At 32.9% G+C, this 20,746-nt stretch overlaps 1 protein-coding gene across 2 annotated transcripts in view; it reads left to right on the forward strand.

Annotated features, from left to right (window-relative positions):
* Positions 1-19,891, forward strand: part of LOC122272316 (uncharacterized) — a 33,552-nt gene extending 13,661 nt beyond the window's left edge. The window contains exons 1-7 of one of the 2 annotated variants that reach the window (XM_016061161.3): positions 8,011-8,236; positions 11,242-11,288; positions 12,522-12,653; positions 13,346-13,390; positions 13,465-13,530; positions 17,737-17,792; positions 19,708-19,891. In XM_016061161.3, coding sequence (XP_015916647.1) covers positions 8,083-8,236; positions 11,242-11,288; positions 12,522-12,653; positions 13,346-13,390; positions 13,465-13,530; positions 17,737-17,792; positions 19,708-19,720 — 513 coding nt within the window. In that variant the 5' untranslated portion in view covers positions 8,011-8,082 and the 3' untranslated portion in view covers positions 19,721-19,891. Of the gene's footprint in view, positions 1-8,010; positions 8,237-11,241; positions 11,289-12,521; positions 12,654-13,345; positions 13,391-13,464; positions 13,531-17,736; positions 17,793-19,707 lie in introns of those variants that run through there. The other variant, XM_071180905.1, reaches the window with a different exon arrangement.
* The last annotated feature ends 855 nt before the right edge of the window (positions 19,892-20,746 follow it).

Genomic DNA, 20,746 nt, shown 5'->3' on the forward strand with positions numbered 1-20,746 from the left:
ATATCTTTTTTTTTTGCGGACTGTACACAGAAAATTTCATTTAAATCGGTCCTGCCGTTTAAGAGGAGTTCAGTGACAAACCCACGCACAGAAGAAATGTATATAGAGAGATGATATTTGTACTGTTTCGTGACACAATTGTCATTTTTCGATAAGCATGCACAATTTCCCTCTTTTCTATATGTTTGTATCAATGCAAAAGATTTTATGTCAAAGACATCATGCTATAAAAAGATAAAATTTGTCTACAGCGTGACCATCGTGTGTGAGTATTTTTTACAAATTAGGATAACTATTGTAATACATTCAAAGGAGATTTGTCCATTTCAAACAGAAGCATTCTTTTCAAGGAAAACTCAGTTATTTTCTTGTAGTAGTCCGTTGTTCGTAATCACGAACAAGTACCGTTTTTTTTTCCTACCAGAGCAGAATTTATACTAAAAAAATTGATCCCAATTATTAGAGTTATAGTTCATAAATTCAATAACACTCTGAAACAATTTTTTTAAATTTATACAAATACTTGATCTTGCTTTAATCGGGTGAGAGGATTTCAAATTTGGAATCAGTTTTTCTCCTAATACTACAGAATATTTTTTAAATGACATTTTTTGTAGATTTCGTGTCGAAATATTGAAGCTTAAAAACGTCGTGAAAAACAGGGAGTTGCGCAAATCTTGCGAGAAACTTCTTAAGGATTTAGAGCACATCATCAGTATTATAATTTAATAGTATTTTTGATTTTGAATTTTTTGAAAGAATTTTTTTCTTCTTCTTTTCGGATTATACAATAATCCGAGCATTTAAATTACAAGGACATATAAATCTATCCAATGAGTAGATTTAAGTATAAAAAAGTGTTCTATATTCATAATTTTATTTTTGATTATGAATGGGTTTATTATGGCATATCTTTAGCACACCCTCATTAATTTTAAAAATTTTCTTTGTTTAAAATTTACGAACAAAAATCTGTTGACGTTTGAGAACAAAATATAATTTTTTATATAGTGAATTTCAAGGGATACATATATTTACATATCATTTTAAGATATGATGTTTAGAAAATTTTCACAATAGGCTATTTTATTTTTGAACTATAGACACCGAAAGTAAAAACGAAATTTCGTAACATTTGGTAATTTTTTTATAAGACCTGGTATTTTTATCTGATATTTATGTTTATTTTTATATCTGACATGGGATATTGATTTTGGTTTAGTTTCTTGATATTTCCAATTATGCCAACTGTTACAATGAATTATTTAACTTACTTATATATTTTACAATTTTATAAATTTTAAGAGAAGTCATTTTTAAACCCTTTTCTGATATTCTGAAAATAAGAAAGCACTTTCGCATTTGTTTCTTTTTTTTTTTTTGAAAATTTTTGAGGAAGGACTTGGCCCTTGAGCTAATACGGTTAACCGGCGATCGGATAATCAGTTCTCTACTGTATAAGAAATGACTATTTTAACTTCATTAAAGAACCGGAAGAATGAGGGAATTTTAGTCATAGCAATTTCGCGTAAATGGCTATGCACCCTTGAAAAGTTGCCATTATTTGTTAGACGATCAATCATCTATTTGGCTTACTTTACCAATCTTCTACAAATATTGTATGGAAAAGGTGGTCGTTCATATTTAAAGCGCCATTGTCTTAAATTGCCGGATCTCCTGATTGCCACCGAGTCCAGGAGATTAAATTTAATACCTGAACTTAAAAAACGACTGTTTTATAATGTTTTATGGAATTTACAACTGTTTACTGCGCGGAAAACTCAAACATGTAACCTCCATTTTTACTTCACCCACAACAGTTACAAGAAAAAATAAGTAAAAGAGGTTGCGGTATCCTCAGTATTCGTCCAAACTGCCAAACAGCAACTGTCCCCTGACGCAGTTGTAAAATGAGACTGTATAATAATTCAATTTCTGATAATCTAACTTTGAACTGAAGTGAACTGTAGTTTGTTGTGAATTATTCATTCACGCACAAGTTCGTTCGCAAGATGTTGTTTATCTGTAAACCACATATTTCCCACTCGCAATCCTCGGAAAGATATGATTTTTCATTCAATGTAAGTTTTAGCCATTTAATTGTAATTACATTAAAAAGTAACATATTGGAGCAAAATTTGAGTGAGTTATTTTTTCATGTTTACTGCATAAAAGGCAAGATTGGACTTGATGATTGGATCTGAACCTGTAGTGGTGATCCTTGTGAAAATTATTCAAGGATGCAGTAGCGACAGAGGATCTTGTTGCATCCTCACTTTAATTCGAATCTTCCACTGTTAAAGACTTTCAAAGGACTGAGATGGTGCTATTGCTACTAAACATATATTCATTTTTTACACTTCACACGTTGTTTTCTCCACGAATGGATAATTTCACACTCCAGATGTTCTCCAGATGATGATTCGATAAACTGCATCGTCAAAGCCTCTTCAATAAAAGGTAGGACCTCATATCTGTCCCTTTTTCTTAACAGTTATTTGAGCTTTATTACCACGCCGAACGACGACATTCAACAAACGCAGGTTAACAGAATAGGGTTAAAATTACCACCCTTTTTGGATAAGCACGCCATACTTTGGTTCGCCAATATTGAAGCGCAGTTCGTTGTATCCAGAATTACTCAAGATGATACAAAGTTTTATTGCGTAGTATCGACCCTTTCCTCCGACATCTTGAGTTATTTTAGCGATATTGTGTTCTCGCTGACAGCCACGGACAAATATGCTACTCTTAAATCGCGGTTAATAAGCGAATTTTCAGATTCGGAGCAGAGAAGAAATAAAGCTGTACTATCAGAATTTACCTTGGGAGACGACAAACCTTCCCATTTATTGCGAAAGATGAAGCAATTGGCTGACAAAATTCTTAGCGCTGATGTACTTAAAACGCTTTGGCTACAGCGCTTATCAAATCAAGTATAGGCAAAATACTTTCAGTCTCTGACGATAATACGAAAAAGCTCGCAGTAATGGTAGACAAAATCCATAAAACCGTGGGTGGTAATGATGACGCAGTACGTTGCTCAAATCAATCTTCCGAAATGAATGATATCGAACACAATTATCAGAACTTACTAAGCAAGTTGAACGCCTTTCCCGAAATCGCGAAAGTAAAAATTCTTTTCGCCAGCGTAATCGCTCATAAACACTCAAAAAGTATGACCAGTATTGGTATCATTTTAAATTTGGAGATACAGCGAAACGCTGTAAGTCCCCTTTGCTGTTTAAAAAGCAGGAAAACTAGAGAAGAAATCACATACTTTGGAGCAATGTGATTTCAAACGCGATAATAAAAGTCGCCTTTTTCTATCTGACCCTATTTCAAAATTAGCATATTTAGTGGATAGTGGTAGCGATGTTTGTGTTTTTCCGTACAAGCGACCAAATTTTAAAGTTAGCAGCGAAAATAATATATGTTATATTGCACGAATGGTACAACAATCAAAACATATGGCGTTAAAATGGTAACGCTAAGTTTAAATTTACGTCGTAAATTTCAGTGGACATTTATTCTTGCTGACATAAGTAAGCCTATCATCGGTGGTCCCGCAGTGGACTGATCGTTAAGACACGGTTCCCAGAGGATCATCGAAGTCAAGCATCACTGGTTACGGTCAGTGTGCGGGTGGGTGACCACTTGGATCAGTCTGCGTAGGGACCGAGGGTGTGCGGTATTGGTCCTCGTTAAACTGTGCTACCGTAAAGTGCTCGACTTCACGCCCAGGTCGTCGGGCTACCGAAGCGGGGGTGCCGTCCCCTCCGCAGAGGATCAAAATTGTGATGGCATGTCTTCGGATCATCCTACAGGATGTTTCCCAGACCGTCGCCAATAGCCCATTGTGCAGCTCTAGTGCGACGTAAATTAACAACAACAACCTATCTTCGGGGCAGTTTTTTTGCGACATTACGGTTTGTTTATTGACCTTACGCACGGTTGTCTTAAAGATCCGTTGACCAATCTTGTCAATTAGGGCACTAAGTCCACGGATGACACAACCAAGGTGACTTTAATTGCAAATGATGCTGCTATCGGGGTATTTTGAACAAATACAGTGAGGTGATACGCCCCTATCCCTAATATAAGAGAGGTAAAGCATAATACCGTTCACAGAATCTCAACTCGCGGACAGCTGGATTTTGCGCGACCGCGTAGATTTTACCTTGCGAAATTAGCGGAAGCCAAACGCGAATTCGATTATATGTTAGAACATGGTATATGCCGCCCTAGTACATCAAATTGGTCTAGTCCTTTGTACCTACTGCCTAAATACAATGCAAATGATTATAGACCGACTGGAGATTCCAGAGCATTAAATCGGATCACAATTCCGGATAGATATCCTTTGCCCCATTTACAAGACTTTTTCAGCAAATTACATGGTAAAGTTATTTTTTAGAAAGTAGATTTAGTTCGGGCCTATTACTAGATACCAGTACACCCAGACGATATTTCCAAAACTGCAATAACATCCCCATTCGATTTTTACGAGTTTTTATTCAAGCCGTTTGGATTGTCCAACGCGACGCAAACATTCCAAAGATTCATTAAAGAATTTTTGCAAAGTTTTGAATATTTGAAGTATTTGGACGATATTCTTATAGCAAGCAGTGCAAAGGAAGAACATAAAAACACATCGCAATGGTTTTGAAAAGACTCGCGGATTACGGTATTCGCATTAATTTAAACACGTGTGTTTTTGGTGTCCCGGAATTATCCTTTTCAAGTTATTTGGTAAATAAAGATGGAATTAGGCCACATCAGGAACGCATTGAACCAATCTTAAAGTGTACATTGCCTCAAACGATAAAGGAATTGCAGCGTTTTCTTCAGTTATTAAATTATTATCGTAGAAACGTTAAATATGCCGCGCATATTCAAGCCCATCTTTACGATATACTTAAAGGCAAGAAAAGTAAGGGGAAAAATCATCCCAAGTGGAACGCATCTCAAAAGTTAGCATTTGAGGCATGTAAAAAGCAAATAGCCGAGGCCGCCATTTTTGCTTATCCTGACCCGGAAGCTCATTTAACGCTTTTGAGCTTCACTTAATCAAATTACAGATACTAACAATGAACAAGATATCTAACCTTTGGCATTTTTCTCTTCAAAATTATCACCGGCACAGCAAAAATAGTCTACTTTAGATAGCAAACTTTATGCGATTTACGGTGCCATTCGTCATTTTAAACATTTGCTTGAAGGCTGTCAGTTTACGATTTTCACAGATCATAGGCCACTCACATACGCCTTTCTCCAAAAATCGAATAAGTGTTCCCCAAGACAATTACAACATTTGGATTATATCGGTCAATTCAGTACTGATATTCGGTTTGTTAAAGGTTCCGAAAATATACCAGCTGATATGCTGTCGAGGTTAGATGCGTTAGAGCTTTCAGATATTTTAGATTTTGCATCCGTGGCACAAGCTTAAAGTACGGATTCCGAATTACAGGACCTCGTGAATTTCAAAAAATGATAGTGCCAGGAACTAATGTCCAACTCTTTTGCGATACTTTCACCCAAAACGTTCGTCCTTACCTTCCGCTCGAATTTAGAAAAAACATTTTTGACGTATTATATAATCTCGCTAACCCAGACATAAAAGCCACGGTGAAACTTCCCACATCGCGATTCGTGTGGCTAGACATAGAGAAAGATATCACAAGGTGGACACGATCGTGTATACCGTGGCAGAAAGCTAAGATATATAGTCAAACAAACAGCCCAGTTCAGGCTATAAAGGTCCCAGACAAAAGATTCAAACATATACATATGGATATTGTAGGGCCCCTTCCACCTTCTCGCTGTTATTCGTATTGTTTGACAATTATCGACCGTTTCACTCGTTGAATTGAGGCTCGTCCGATTTCAGACATTTCTGCCGAAACGGTAGCTAGTGCGCTATACGAAAGTTGGATCGCTGTTTTGGAATACCTAAAGTGGTGACAACAGATCAAGGTAAACAGTTTGAATGCCAACTATTTAAATCATAAATGACATTACCAGGTATTAAACACATCCATACGACGTCATATCTTCCCTTTTCTAATTGCTTAATCGAAAATTGGCACCACACATTAAAAGTCTCATTAAAAGATCATCTAACTGATCGTTGGACAGAGGTCTTACCCACAGTATTATTATTGGGAATGCGTTGTGCATTTCGTGAATCCATAAAAGCTACAACAGCTGAACTGTTTTACGGAACTACCTTGAAATTACCGGGAGAATTTCCATCGCCAACACCAAAGGATTTCAATGCAAGTGAATTTGTGCAGCACCTGAAAGAAACCATGACAAAATTGTCCCCTTCACCAACCAGGAATCATGACACCAAGGGTCGAACATTCCTCTCGACCGACCTCAAGTCGTGCAAGCAAGTTTTCATCCCACGCGATGCTGTTCAACCGCTACTTAAGCCAGCTTACGATGGACTCTTGGAGGTACTTGAAAGAACAGACAAAGTATACAAGGTTCAAGTCTGCAACAAAACCAAGTTTGTGACCATAGACCAACTAAAGCCAGCTTACATCTTGAATATTCCAGAGTCAGAACCAGAGCCTGCGGCCAACCTTCCTAGCCGAACTCCGGAAGTTGCTGAGCCGACAACAACTAATGTTGAACATTCAGAAGACAAGGCTCAACTTACACGTTCGGGGCGTAAAGTATGTTTCCCTGCACATTTCAGGTAACGTTACACTAGGAGGGGCTACTGCTGTATCTTCACTACTTATCCAAACTGCCAAACAACAATTACCCCCTGACGCAGCTGTGAAATGAGACTCTATAATATTTCAATTTCTGATAATCGAACTTTGAACTGAAGTGAACTGTAGTTGTTATGAATTATTCATTCACTCACAAGTTCGTTTGCAAGATGTTGTTTTTCTGTTAACCCCATATTTCCCACTCGCAATCCTCGGCGAGATATTATTTTTCATTAAATGTAACTGTCAGCTATTTAATTTTACTTATATTAAAATGTAATAAAGAGACAGGATTGGACTTGATGATTGGGCCTGAGCCTCTAAGGTTTAATTTTTATTTGCAAGTCAAAAAGTCACTTTAACCTTAAAGTGCCTCTGGCGCGAATTTGAAGGGCATAATAAGCTGATAATTGATTAACAAATACTAACATAAGCGATATGTTTATAATTCCTAGGGGATCTAGTAAACAGAGAAAGCAAACAATTAGGTTTTTTAAATGTGGTGAAAAAAAATTGATGATCCTAAATAACAACCTATTTATGCGAGTACTGAAAAAAAAGGCGTCTGAAAGCAGTTTCTTAATATCACAAGTTTTAAAAAAGGTTAGTCAACAGCATTCCTGGTGCTAAGAATGCCACATTGCCAGCATTGACGAAAAATAAATATGGATCGAAAATAGTCAATCATCAAGTGCCTGAATTCCAGCTTGATTCGAAGTCTTTTCGCTTGCAAAGCTTACATGAAACCAGGCTAGGAGAATCAGAGGACTTCACGAGATCTTGTGACGTCATGAACCTGATGTCATGCCCTGAGGGTAATTAAACGGAGAGTAAGGGAAACTGGACGAACCTTGCCGTGGATTGGACCAAATGGCAGAAACTACTTGGGATAGCCTGGACTAGTGACAGGCTGTAGTGACTCAGAAGAATAAGAAATGAGATGATTTTCAAATATTTTTCTGTTAATTGGCATTGAAATGCTTTGCATACTAAAACTATGTGCATTGAACGTTTAACTATGTATAAAATGAAAGATCGAACATTTTTATACCACATTTTTATTATCAAGTACTCTAATTTGTTTTGTTATCCTTAGTAACAAAATCTGTACGGAAAAAAAAGGAAAGAAGCTTAGGGAAACAGAAGATGTTAAAAAAGTCAAAATTATCAAAGATAGTTAAATCGTTTTCTGTGTATAATTTGAAATTCAGTTTTATGTTTATTCAGTTGCATTTGAATTCACTAACAATTAGGAGGAAAAAGTGTTCGTATTTAAGCGATACTCCTCTTCGTCAAGTCTGCAGAATTTTTTCTTTTTCAAAAACAATATTAATATCGACATAGGAGTACGAAAATGCTAACCATTTGCAAATTAATTTCCATCTTCGTTACTGTCGCATATGTCAAAGCATTTGATTTGGGTTTTTTGAAAAGTGCATTTAATCAAGCTATGGGATCTGCTATGGGACCTTTCTTAGATTGCGTAATATTACAATATTGTGATTGCGGTAAGATTTTTTTTCTTTTCTATTTATATCTTGTAAAAATGTTTTCTGTAGGTTTGTAAGAAGATTTTTATTAAATTGTTAGGGTTCCTGCCCCATGCTTACTTCGCTCACCAATCGCTATGGTTGCTATGCAATCATTTTTTCCCTTGACGATAATTCGATAAATTAAAGAAATTAATTATTAATGAATAATTAAAAATAATTTGTTTTCGAGAGTTTTTACATGGAAATTAAAAGTCATTTAATTTAAGGATCCCAAAAAATTCTCCTATAATAATAACAACACAAATTTAATTCCTGAGATAAATTATTTTATTTAATCATTTTGTTTATGTTGATTATTATTTTAATTGACTATTATATTATTTTTGACCGTTATTTAAGTTGCATATGTTGACAGGACACAGTTTTCTCAAACCTGATTTTGAAGTAAACATAACGGATCGCGTTCATTGGAGTAAGTCGATTCATTATGACAATGATATTTTGTCGCCGCTAGTTCATTTCATCGATAAGGTCAATTCATCGACAGGATTGTTTTTCCGACAGGGTCATTCAGTCGACAAGTTGATTATTCAACATGTCATTTCGTCGAAAGGGTAATTTCTTAAATATGACTATTTCGTCGACAGCGTATTTATGCAGATATGGTCATTTCGTCGACAAGATCATTTGTTCGACAGGGTCGTTTCATCAACACGGCATATCTATTTCATTGAGATCTTTTTGTCTATTAAAACTGCGAACATGAAAAAATTAAAACATTCATGAGTACTCTATCTTTAAAATTTTTAATTTGTGAATATTTAACTGAATTTGAATTTCTTCTTTAATATTCTTAAATTAAATGCAAACTATCTTATTAGTGTGAAATTTATTTGACGGAGTTAACTTAATAAAGTAAAATAGTATAGAAATTTATAAAAATAGCATAATGTTTAATAAAAACATAAAATGTTTATTATTCTTAGTACATGAGGTGAACAAAATATAAAGATACTAGGGTTATGCTGGAGTGAGGAAAAGGGGGATAGATTTACAGTGCTCACGTATGCTTGGTGACGCAATTCTCCTTTCACGGCCCACGGTTTTAGATATATGAGACGAGCCTTTCCAACTCCAGCAGTCCTCATGATCACATGGACGTGATTTCAATTTGGAACGTTTTACATCAGTTTTTTTAAGCGACACTAGAAGGTGTTTGAAATGCGTTATAATTTCGAATAATACCTGACAGGCATTTAATCTTAAAATGTGATTCCGGTTCCTAGTATTTGTTTTTCTCCTGATCTGGGAAATTTAGACAAGCAAACTGCGCGTGTTCAGTTTTTTCGAAAGGATAATTAAATTAGTCTAGTAAATTACTGCGTACCTGATTTAGTATTGAATTACTGCGTTTTATGTTTTTGTTTATATTTTGACGGAGTGGGAAAAGTGTAGAATGCTTATTTGGCGCAGATTTGTTTATGAATTATGTTATATATGAATTATGAATAATTCCTAATAAAAATTCCTAAATAAAAGTAGTTTAATAAAAAAAATCACCTGGTTACGAGAGTTATATTTATCTTAACAAAAGTGGAATTGTTCCTGAGATATGAGTATATTATTTTAAATATGAGTTTTTTTCAAGGAAAAAAAATTGATTTCTCAAGAACTGTTCGATTGATTTCGCTCAAATTTTGTATTTTGCCATGTAATTACCTTCTTTAAAATTATATGAATAATTGCATAATTAATTCAAAATTTCTTGACTATTGTTGAATAAAATAATAAAAATTCAATAAAAGTTTTAATTAGCATAAAATTATCTTTGGATAAGCGAATTTTACATCTGTGAGTAAACTTTGCAAGATATGCAAGATAAACTGTGAGCGAGATATGGCAAAATGCTCAAGAAGTAAAATTAACATTAAATGAGTCCAAACTTAGACCATTCTCCTGCCCAAACTATTGAAACCATATTTCTCAGATTCCTATAATTTTGTGGTCAGAAATCTGAATCCATCGGAAAAAAAATATTTAATCAGAGAAAGTGACTTTTTGTGTCTGATTTCATAACTTATGATATCGTCTTCATAACTTATGATCCTCATAAGTTATGATATCTTTGGTACCCTAAAATGTATTAATTATAAAAGCAAATTATAATAAAATAATAAAATTATTTGCTTATTTCTATTTTCATAACTAGGAGACAACTAAGAAAAAATATAATAGTATGTAGCGGGTTCAGAGAGGGACGCAACCATCATATCTTCATAATTCTTTCACAAATTTATAATTTCCTTTAAAAAAAAATTTAAAAATTAGATAATTTTTGACAATTTCAGTTATTTTTTAAAATTTATCCTTATTATTTTTCATGTTTTTTGGTGTTATAAACTTGAACAAAATTTATAAACTGCAAAATTAGTTTAGTTTTTAATAACACCGCTAGTTTTTACAATTTTAAGTAACTCAGCAATTTTGCCTGTTTTTAATTAACGTTAAAACTATATTTAGTTTCCAATGTACGCAGGTGTTTTCAAAATTTTACTGGGATTCAAAACTTTCCTGATGTCAATCATATTTCTTTAATTAGATATATAAATTTTATAATAAGATATTTTTCTGTTGAATTTTGCCAGTATGAAAAGTTTTCACCTTTTCTAAGAAATAACTAAACATGAAACAATGCAGAATTTTCCAAATTACTGTGTAAAATAATTTTTATATACTATACATATAGTTATAAATTTAGATACCATACGTAAAACTATAACAATTTTAGATACCATAGATAAATATATAAATATTTTAGCTACCATACATAAGTATATAATAATTTTGGAAACCATGTCTATATGTATAAATTTAGTTACTATAAATAAATATATAATAACTTTAGGTGTATTGCATATAGAGAGTTGCCAGTTTTGATTAGAAACTTAGTATTGTTAAAAATTATAGATGCTTTAATAAAATTATAAATGTTAATAAATGCTTTTATTATACATTTGTAGAAGTACTTGAAGAAGAAAGAATATGTTGGGATAAAGTGCCTCAAAATGTAAGTAAAAGACAGTTCTGTTTGAAATTTTCGAAAAAAAGCATTATTTACTAAAAATCTATTATAATTGCGAAGCATATAAAAGAAACTATTTTTCTTTTTTTAACGTTTTATTGCAGATTCATTTAGTTTATATTTCTTAACATAGAATCCCATAAAAGCATGAACTGTTTAAGTTAAATAACAAGCATTTAAAGTTATCAAACAAGGAAAAAAATCAAATCTGATGATACTTAAAAGCTGCAAAGTTGTAGATTTGATGCAAATGCTTGAAAATTCCAGTACTAGGACTCAAGCTTAATGGCTTATATTTTCATTTATTACACTGTTAAAAATTCCAAAAATTCCGTGCCACGTTATACTAAAAATTGGTATCAATTTGCTGGCTACCTAAAATGGAGCTCAATTTTACCATATTTTAGTGTTTTCTCTAGCTCTAAATATTGGTAGAAGGTTGCACCAAAAGTAGGAAATTTGAAGAAACAAAGCACCTTTTCATTCTTTTTTCTTCTTCTTTCTTTTACAAAAGCAGAGGAGGGTTGCGCCATTATTAGGTATTTTCAAATGGCTCCAATGCAGGTTGCTATTTACCGTAACAGAACTGTTTACCGTAAGTAGGTTATTTCATGACATACATCTAACTATTTTATCCCGCCAACCAAATTTAAGAAGGCAACATAAAGTAAATGAACTTTAATTAAACAAATAAAACATTTACCCATCTTTACCTAAGTTAATACTTGAAACAACATGCATTAGTCGTCCCGATACACCGACACAGAGTTGTAAAAAAAACATGGCGTCGTAAACAAATATCGTTCAGTTTACAGTCACCGTCAAAGTTTTGCGTCATTTATTAAATTTCGGTGCAGTTAATTGCACTATAGAAGTATTTCACAAATTATGTAGTACTATATAATTATTATATATGTATAGTGTATAATTATTATATACTTCACAATTTATGGTGCAACAAAAATAAAATGATTTTTCATTTACTATACTTTGGGATAATGAGACACTTTCCACCAAATACTGGCTAAAGATTTACCGAGTTTTCTTACCGTGTATTGTACTTTCATGTTATCATTTTCGTTGATTCCAGAACCATGCATTAAGGGTGGTATTTACGGAACACCCTTTACTTAAGCCATTCACTGATACTTTATGATTGTTATTGAAACTGTATAACATTTTTGAAGCTATTTATTGACTTTTTAAATTATATTTCAGGTCATTAACTTTGCTAGAGATACAGTGACTGCGCAATGTGATCTCGAAGGGGAACCTGAATTGCCACTTTGCGAAGAGGGAAACGTAACTTCATGCCTTTTGCCTTATATGTGTCCGTACAAACAGATATTCGTAAGGACGTTTCAAGCTATTTATTACCATTTCCAAAAATATATATTGTCAGTTTTTTTAAACCTAATATAACTAAATATTTATTGAACATTTTATTATCTAAAAAGTGAATCAAATTTCAGTACGCATTTCAAATTTTCCAACGTTAAATTATAAATAAATAATTTGTAATTACTATTTAACCTAACATTGTACTACAAAATAGTCTATAACTCAAGCATGAAAATTAGTGAGCCAAGATGGTTTTTTCCTTTTCTTTTCACTTGGGAGCATTTTTAAAAGTTTTCTTTTTCATTTACAGGATAATCGCATTCCTTTTTATGATAATAATTTATTTTTGTTTGTTACCACAGCTTTTTTTAACAATATTAACACTAACTATTCGTAGTAAAGAAACATTACACATGGTTACTATAACTTAGTAGAGAATCAATTTATATTTTAAACAATAGCCACTATCAAAAAAGAATTAACACCAAAATCAATTAGGTTGACTGATGAAGTTTGAATGTTTTTCTTATAACCACCTTTCAGTTTTTTTTCTGCTTCTTGTCTTAAGTATATATTCAATCAAGCAGATTTCAATCCTTTCAGTTCGGCCGATCATAGTTGTGATCTTATATATTTATTATTATATATTTTTCATATTTGAAATTTTATTTTATTTATGCTTTGCTTTAAATTTTCTACAGAAAAGTCACTTGATGGCAATTTTCGAGCCTTTGGTTCAATACAATGTAAGTAATTCTTCTTAAAAATGCAAAATCTTAGATACTTAACGAATAGTTTTTTATGCAAATTTTATTTGTAGTACGATCTTTCAAAGTCAACTGATCCAATAAAAATTGCGGACAATGATAAATTGGAAGAGTTTAAGGTAAGTTAAATTTTCTTTTAGTTTCCACAAACGTGCCACATTCAATTAAGCACACTTTAAGCATGCATTATGTGCAAAATCTTCAGATATGTCTTCTTAACAAGACAAGGAGATACTTTGCCAGTAATTGAAAATAAATAAATAAAATAAAAAAAATGAAAATACAAACAAATTGAAAAGGAGAAAATAATTTTATTATTGCCAATCTTAAAACGAAAAGCATAGAGGACATTAATTTTGAAAAAAAGACGTAAAGAAGTTTCGAGTGATGCTCCCTACATTTTCCATTTTCAGTTACGCAAAAACAAAATTATCTTTGGTTTGTTCTTAAGTCTACTTTGAAAAAATTGTTTTAATTATTTTCCGATTTCAACTATAAGTTTGTTGCTTCAAGTCAGAAAGTGGTTAAAGTGTTAATTTGTGAAAAAACTAGCGCCATTTGAAAAACAATTACTGCTTGTATCAGCATAAGGCTTATAGTTCTAGTTGTAATTTGAGTATTATTATGAATCCTTATTTAAGACTTTATTGTCCTTCAGAGCACCAGTTAACATTTTAATATACTTCCTGATTGGAAAATAGTCAAAATTTTGATGAACTATAAATTCTCTTTGGTTATTACATGAAAATAAATAAAGCTCTTTGAAAACAACTGAAAAGGCATTGTCATTAGACATTGAGTTCAAAGAGCTATTTGAGTTCTCTTGCTAGTTTGGAAGTAGTCGATAATTTTATCTAAAGATTCCATCCTTACAGAAATGAAAGCGAGCTTTTAAAAAACGTAGTGAAAATTGTTTGGCATGCTGACAAGTTATCAGTCCTATACAATATAGAAACAATGTTTCGAAATTTTTGATTCACGAAAATGATATTTTAATAAAGTTGGTGTTTAAATTTTTCGACTTTACTAGGTGTTTATATATCTTCATTTGTCCTTTGTTCGTGAATTGTAAAGTAATATTCTTTGGTGTCTGAAAAATGTGAAGCAGCTAAGTAATCTGAAATCCATTTGTTTTATTTAATACAGAGTAAAATCCCCTTCTAAAATGGAGAAAAAAAAACTAGCATTTGTTTTATAATAATTTAAGTTTTATACAATGTGCAAAATATATCGACTTACAATTATTAGACTTACAATGGACACTAAACAACTTTTGGAAGTGAAAGAAATTTTTGATCTATTGATTAACATTTTCACGTACCAAGATAAAATGTTTGAGTTTCTAAGGGTTTAACTTTACCATTAATAGTTGGCTCGGGAACGTTTGCCTTTCAGTGAGGTATTTGAAGTCCGAATCGTGACGATGACTGGGCTATACGAAATCCACACCCTCCTCGCACTGCTGACGTAAAATATACTCAGTTGTAGACAAATCATGGGTTAGAGTCCCCTTTCTGTCAAACTAACTGTGAGAGGTTTTCGTAGTTTTCCTCTCCTTGTTACGTAAATCTGAGTTAGTTCCATCATAGATTTCCCTAAGAAGGTAAATTTCTTCCTTAGCTTCAACCAGGAAATCCTTGCCTTCTGTATTGGATTCAAAATTACAAGACTACGGAGTTGAACATTGGTAGTCGTAAACTAAAAATTGGGTCCGCTGTTCAACGATGGCTATAAAATAAAATTACAAAAACCTCACGTTTCAAACTGACCTGAATACACAATACCTCAATTCATACAATTCAGGCGATAGAGCGTTCTCCTTTCAATGAGGTGAACCGGGTTCGAATCTCGGCAATGGCTGGTCAATACAAATTCCACATCTAGCTCCGATCACAGTGCGGACTTGAAATATCCTCAGTGGTAGACGGATCATGGGTTAGAGTCCCCTTGCCAACAGGCTAACCATGGGAGGTTCCTCTCCATGTAACGCAAATGAGGGTTAGTTTCATCAAAAAGTTCTCCAAGAAGGCATTTTTCTCCTAATACTTGAACTAGGAGTTCCCTTGTCTTCTAGATTGGGTTCAAAATTACAAGGCTACGTAGTTGAACATTAGGTTAAACATTATTAGTCGTAAACCTAAAAATTCGGTCGGCTGTTCAACGACGGTTATAAAATCAAATCAAATTCATACAATTGGGTGAGTAGGAGCCACGATGACTCAGGGGATGGAGCGTTCGTCTTCCAATGAGGGGAACCGGGTTCGAATCCCAGTCGATACGAATTTCGCATCCGTCCTTCACCGACCGCAGTGCTAACGTGAAATATCCTCAGTGGTAGACGGATCATGGGTTAGACTCCCCTTGCCGTCAGGCTAACCTTGGGAGGTTCTCGTGGTCTTCCTCTCTATATAACGCAAATGCGGGTTAGCTCTATCAAAAAAGTCCTCCACGAAGGCAAAATTTCTCCCAATACTCGATCCAGGAGTTCCCTTGTCTTCTGGATTGAGTTCAAATTTACAAGGTTACGGCGCTGTACATTAGCAGTCGTAAGCCCATAAAATTGGTTCAGCTGTTCAACAACGGTTATAAAATTATAAAATTGGGTGAGTAGCTATTAAGGGTAAAATGTGTTAAGTTGTAAATATTGACGATAGTTCATACTGTGAAATCAGATTTAAAAACTTTTTTTTGAATAAACTTATCTTTTTTTTTCCTCTTTTCAACATATTTGGATTCTTAAGTCTCCGATATATGAGAAGTAATTGTAATTTGAAAGATATTATCAAATATTAAATGCAAGAGAGAGATAAATAGCTTGGGTTCCTTAATGTTATTATATTTTTAAGCACTTCGCTTGATTCTATACATATCGTCTTAATAATTTAGTCAAGAGCGCGTTCGAATGCTTGGACCATATTAAGTTATTTTCAATTTCCGCTATTCAAAATATTTTGCACAAAATTGTAAAATTCGTTTATTCAAAGATAGCTTTAGTAAAAGATATTTTTATATAATTAATAACTATTTTACATTATTAAATTTGATAATCGAAAAAAAAATTTTAATGTAATTTTTTTTTGTGTGTATTTTCTTATTTGGAGGCTATTGCGGTAATTTCTTTCAAGTTTTATATTTATTATTCAGAAATGTATAGCTGAAAATTATGTACAAAACTTTACGCCATAAAAGACAAAGTGTTTTCGTTAATTATTAAATTAAATAATATATAAAAGATAATCAAAAAATTTATTAAAAGATTCATGTTTTTATAAAATAACCATTGACTAANATGTATAGCTGAAAATTATGTACAAAACTTTACGCCATAAAAGACAAAGTGTTTTCGATAATTATTAAATTAAATAATATATAAAAGATAATCAAAAAAATTATTAAAAGATTCATGTTTTTATAAATTAACCATTGACTAAACGAGTTTCATAATTGCATGAAAAGAACTTTTCAATTCGCATAGATAGTTCGGGAAACAAAATGAAGGGACTCGAAAATTGAAATTAACATTACAAGGTCCAATCCTACAATATATTGTTTTTTATTTGCGTAGAGGACCTCGCATAGAGACAGTTGATTACAAATAGATTTTTTGATATGAAAATCATAGACTCAAAGATAGGTTCTCTGTGGTTTTCACTCAAACACACCAGTAAATCAATATCATTTAACGTCGCAATATTGATTTTTTGAAGAAGAAAAATTAAAAAATTTTTTAATTATTCATTTATTAATTATTAAAAACAGTACATAATTTATTATTTAATATTACTTTATCAAATACGGTCTGTTCAGTACTAGCCAATATTTATATGGATTTTAAGTTTTCGGTAGAAATGCAGGGTGTTTCGCTAAAGTCACCCTTAATGTGCTTTTTCAGAATTTACATTACAAATAGAACAAAAAATATGCTCATTGGGTGTCGCAAATTAATAATTACGTGAGGTAAAAATAAGAATGTTATCGAGATCAGACAGGTTACAGTAGCGGAAACCGCATTTAATAAACATCAAAAAAGGTTTAATTGGAGGTTGGAACTTGAAGGCGTTTATAATAATCGTCTTTTAACTCAGCTTAGTGTCTTCTAGCAATCAAAATGGTCTTGTTGCATATTAAATGCGTCTCCTGTACTGCGATATCGGCTTTGTTTTTTCCCAGTCAAAATATTACTTTGAAAACTCAAATATGCATACTTTTTTATTTTAATTTTTATATAAGGAATTTAGAAATATATATTAAGAGTGATCTCTGAAACACGCTCTGCAATGTTTCCTGTTCAATGCTTGAGAAGTAAATTTTCGATTTCTTTTTAGATCTGCTTCACCCCATTTGTTAGCTATTGCATGATGTTTCCCACATACTGCAAAAGGTAGGTTAACAAGTAAAAAAAATCTTTCTTTAAGTTTTTTCTTGCTTGATTAATATTTACAATAAATGTTTAAAATATTAAAAGTGTTTAGTGCACTTTCATTTAAGGAATAATTACAAAAAAGTGGGTAACTAGATTATTTAATTGCATTTTTGTTTGGAGTTAAAGTACATTAGTAACTAGGTTAAAATGGGGAATGAAATCTCGAAAATATGAGCGTGCATTATGTTGTTACCTATGCAACTTGCCAATCAGCAAGCCGGCTCGAAATCAAGCGAATTTTTTAAGGAAAGGGTGCTTCTTCTGTTTTTTATTATTGAATTTATACAATTTAGGAGATAGAGCGTTCGCCTTCCAGTGAGAGGACCCGGGTTCGAATCCCGGCGAAGGCTGGTCGATACGAATTCCGCATCCGGCTTGCACCGACCGCAGTGCTGACGTGAAATATTCTCAGTGGTAGACGGATCATGGGTTAGAGTCCCCTTGCCCGTCAGGCTAACCGTGGGAGGTTCTCGTGGTCTTCCTCTCCATGTAACACAAATGCTTGTTAATTCCAGCAAAAAAGTTCTCCATGAAGGCAAATTTCTCCCAATACTTGATCCAGGTGTTCCTTTGTCTTCTGGATTGGGTTCCAAATTACAAGACTACGGAGTTGAACATTAAGTAGTCTTAAACAGAAGAATTGGGTCGACTGTTCATTTCTGCTCTTTTTATTTGCCTAATTTACTTTAACATGTTTTTTTTTCAATTAAAGAAACGATAAAAAATATTATATATTTGAAAACGACGAAAAAATTCATCAGTATTCAATAATTAGTTGTTCGATTTAGGCTCACTCATAATTATTTGATAAAAAATTTCACGAATTAAAATAATTAAACTTTTTTTTCTTTCACCAATGTCTCATTGCAGTAGATAAATGGATAATAATTATTATTTTTTTATGACATCATTTCTTTTTCTTTTATTTGCCCAATTTAAATTTCTGTTAATAAGCGATTTCGGTTTTAATAATTTTCAAAATAAGAACTAATCAATATTATTTTTAAATTTTTGTACTTTTCGGAAGAAATTTTAGTGATACAGATAGTATTTGTAGTTTATGTTCTGAAGCTACTTCAAAAAAAACTATGAAAAATACTGTTTTCCTTGAATCAAAATAGTCAAGTTTGCCAATAATTTAGTAAAAGCGTTATACTTTCCTTTGCACATTTAGCATGTTTTATTTTGAAATTTAAAAAGTTGCCAAACTAAGCAAAAAGAAATAGCTATTTGGAGAAACTACTAGAAAATGATTTAAACGAGCTGTAGTATCCTTCAGAATGCTTAAAGGTTAATTTTGTTGTATTTACAGAGATTCGCAATTATGTTTTTTATTTCAGTCATTTGAACTAATTATTTAACTAATATTTTAAGAAAGAATTTTTTTGTTGCTTTAATTGGCCTAAGTGTAGCTAAGAAATGCATTATTCGCTACTATCAGAGTCACAGGTTTCGAAAAGGTCCAAAAAGTACTTTTCATATACAAGTAAATTTTTTTAAAACAGGCGGTCGTAGCCTTGATAATGCTTAAAGGTTAGTTTTGTCGTGATTATAGAGATCCGAAATAAAATCTTTTTTTTATTTCTGTTGTTTCAACTAATAACTAATATTTCGAGAAAGATTTTTTTTTCTTGCTTTGTATGGGCAAAAGCTTAGCTGAGAAACGAGAAATGCATTATTCGCTGCTATAAGAGTCACAGGTTTTGAAAAGGTCCAAAACGTATTTTTCATATGCAAGTAAGATTTTTTTTTTAGAAAAAAAGAAACCCCTCCTGTTTTAAAAGATTTGAAAATGAAAATTCAGTGTATGACGATCATTTTCTTACTACTATTTACTAATTTTATTTTTATGAAGTTTTCTATTGTCTTTCAGTGAAATGGGTTGAAGAATTGAGAGCAATCGTCTAGTCTATTTGAAGACCCTAGAGAAAACGAATGAAATGTCTGAAAACCCCTTCTTCCCAGATACTATTAAAGATAATTGTTCAGAATATATTTGGGTTGTGTAGTGTTTTCTTTTTACATTATGCAGATATAAAATTAGAATATAATTGGTATGTTTTTATTTCTTCATAAATTTAAATAGTTTCAAGAACTAATGTATGACACCCAGTGACTGAGTGGTAGCGCTTCGTGCTCCCGTGCCACAGGTCCTGGGTTCGATCCTCGGGCCGGGCAAGATAGACTCAGCCTTTAATCCCTTCAATGGGTCAATAAATGAGTACCAAGCATGCTTGGGAACTAAACACTGGGGGTTCCGCGTTCGGCTGACCACCGGAACATCTGTTCCTGTACCCCAGAGTCCAAGGTCAAGAAAACTGAGATGGGCACAGTAGGCCTTGGCCCTTTATGGGCTGCCGCGCCACTGAGTTTAGTTTAAAGAACTAATGTATACTAGTTTAAAGAGCTTGTTGGTATGAGATGGGTATTGACAAATTAAAGATGCATTGGGATTAAGGAAACAGACATTTATTCAACAAACAAGCAACACCTGCATGCTTGGGCTATACATGAACACACGTTTCTCGGCAATACCTGTAGCGCCCTGTTGACTCCCGACAAGGGAAATTATTGGTCGTTCAAAAGACACGCTGTGCTTGCTGCTTACAGCGAAGGTTAATTGTTGCCGTCTAGTGGCAGGTTTTATAATATTATCATGAGCTTAGGGTTGCCACATGAGTATCCCCTCAGTGAAGGAGAGAATCGACAGAACGACACAGGCCTTACCGAGACATACAATGATACAATGTTAACAAATACAAAGCATGCTGAAAGAAGAAAAAAAATATATGAAAATTTGGAATGCATGCTACATGACATAATAGTTTGAGTAATAAAAAAAAAATAGAAAGTTGAAATTTCCGAATAAACATTATCATAATAGGCTGGTAAAGTATGAAACATATTGGTTG

Source organism: Parasteatoda tepidariorum, chromosome 5 (assembly GCF_043381705.1).
Source record: "Parasteatoda tepidariorum isolate YZ-2023 chromosome 5, CAS_Ptep_4.0, whole genome shotgun sequence".
Lineage (NCBI taxonomy): Eukaryota > Metazoa > Arthropoda > Arachnida > Araneae > Theridiidae > Parasteatoda > Parasteatoda tepidariorum.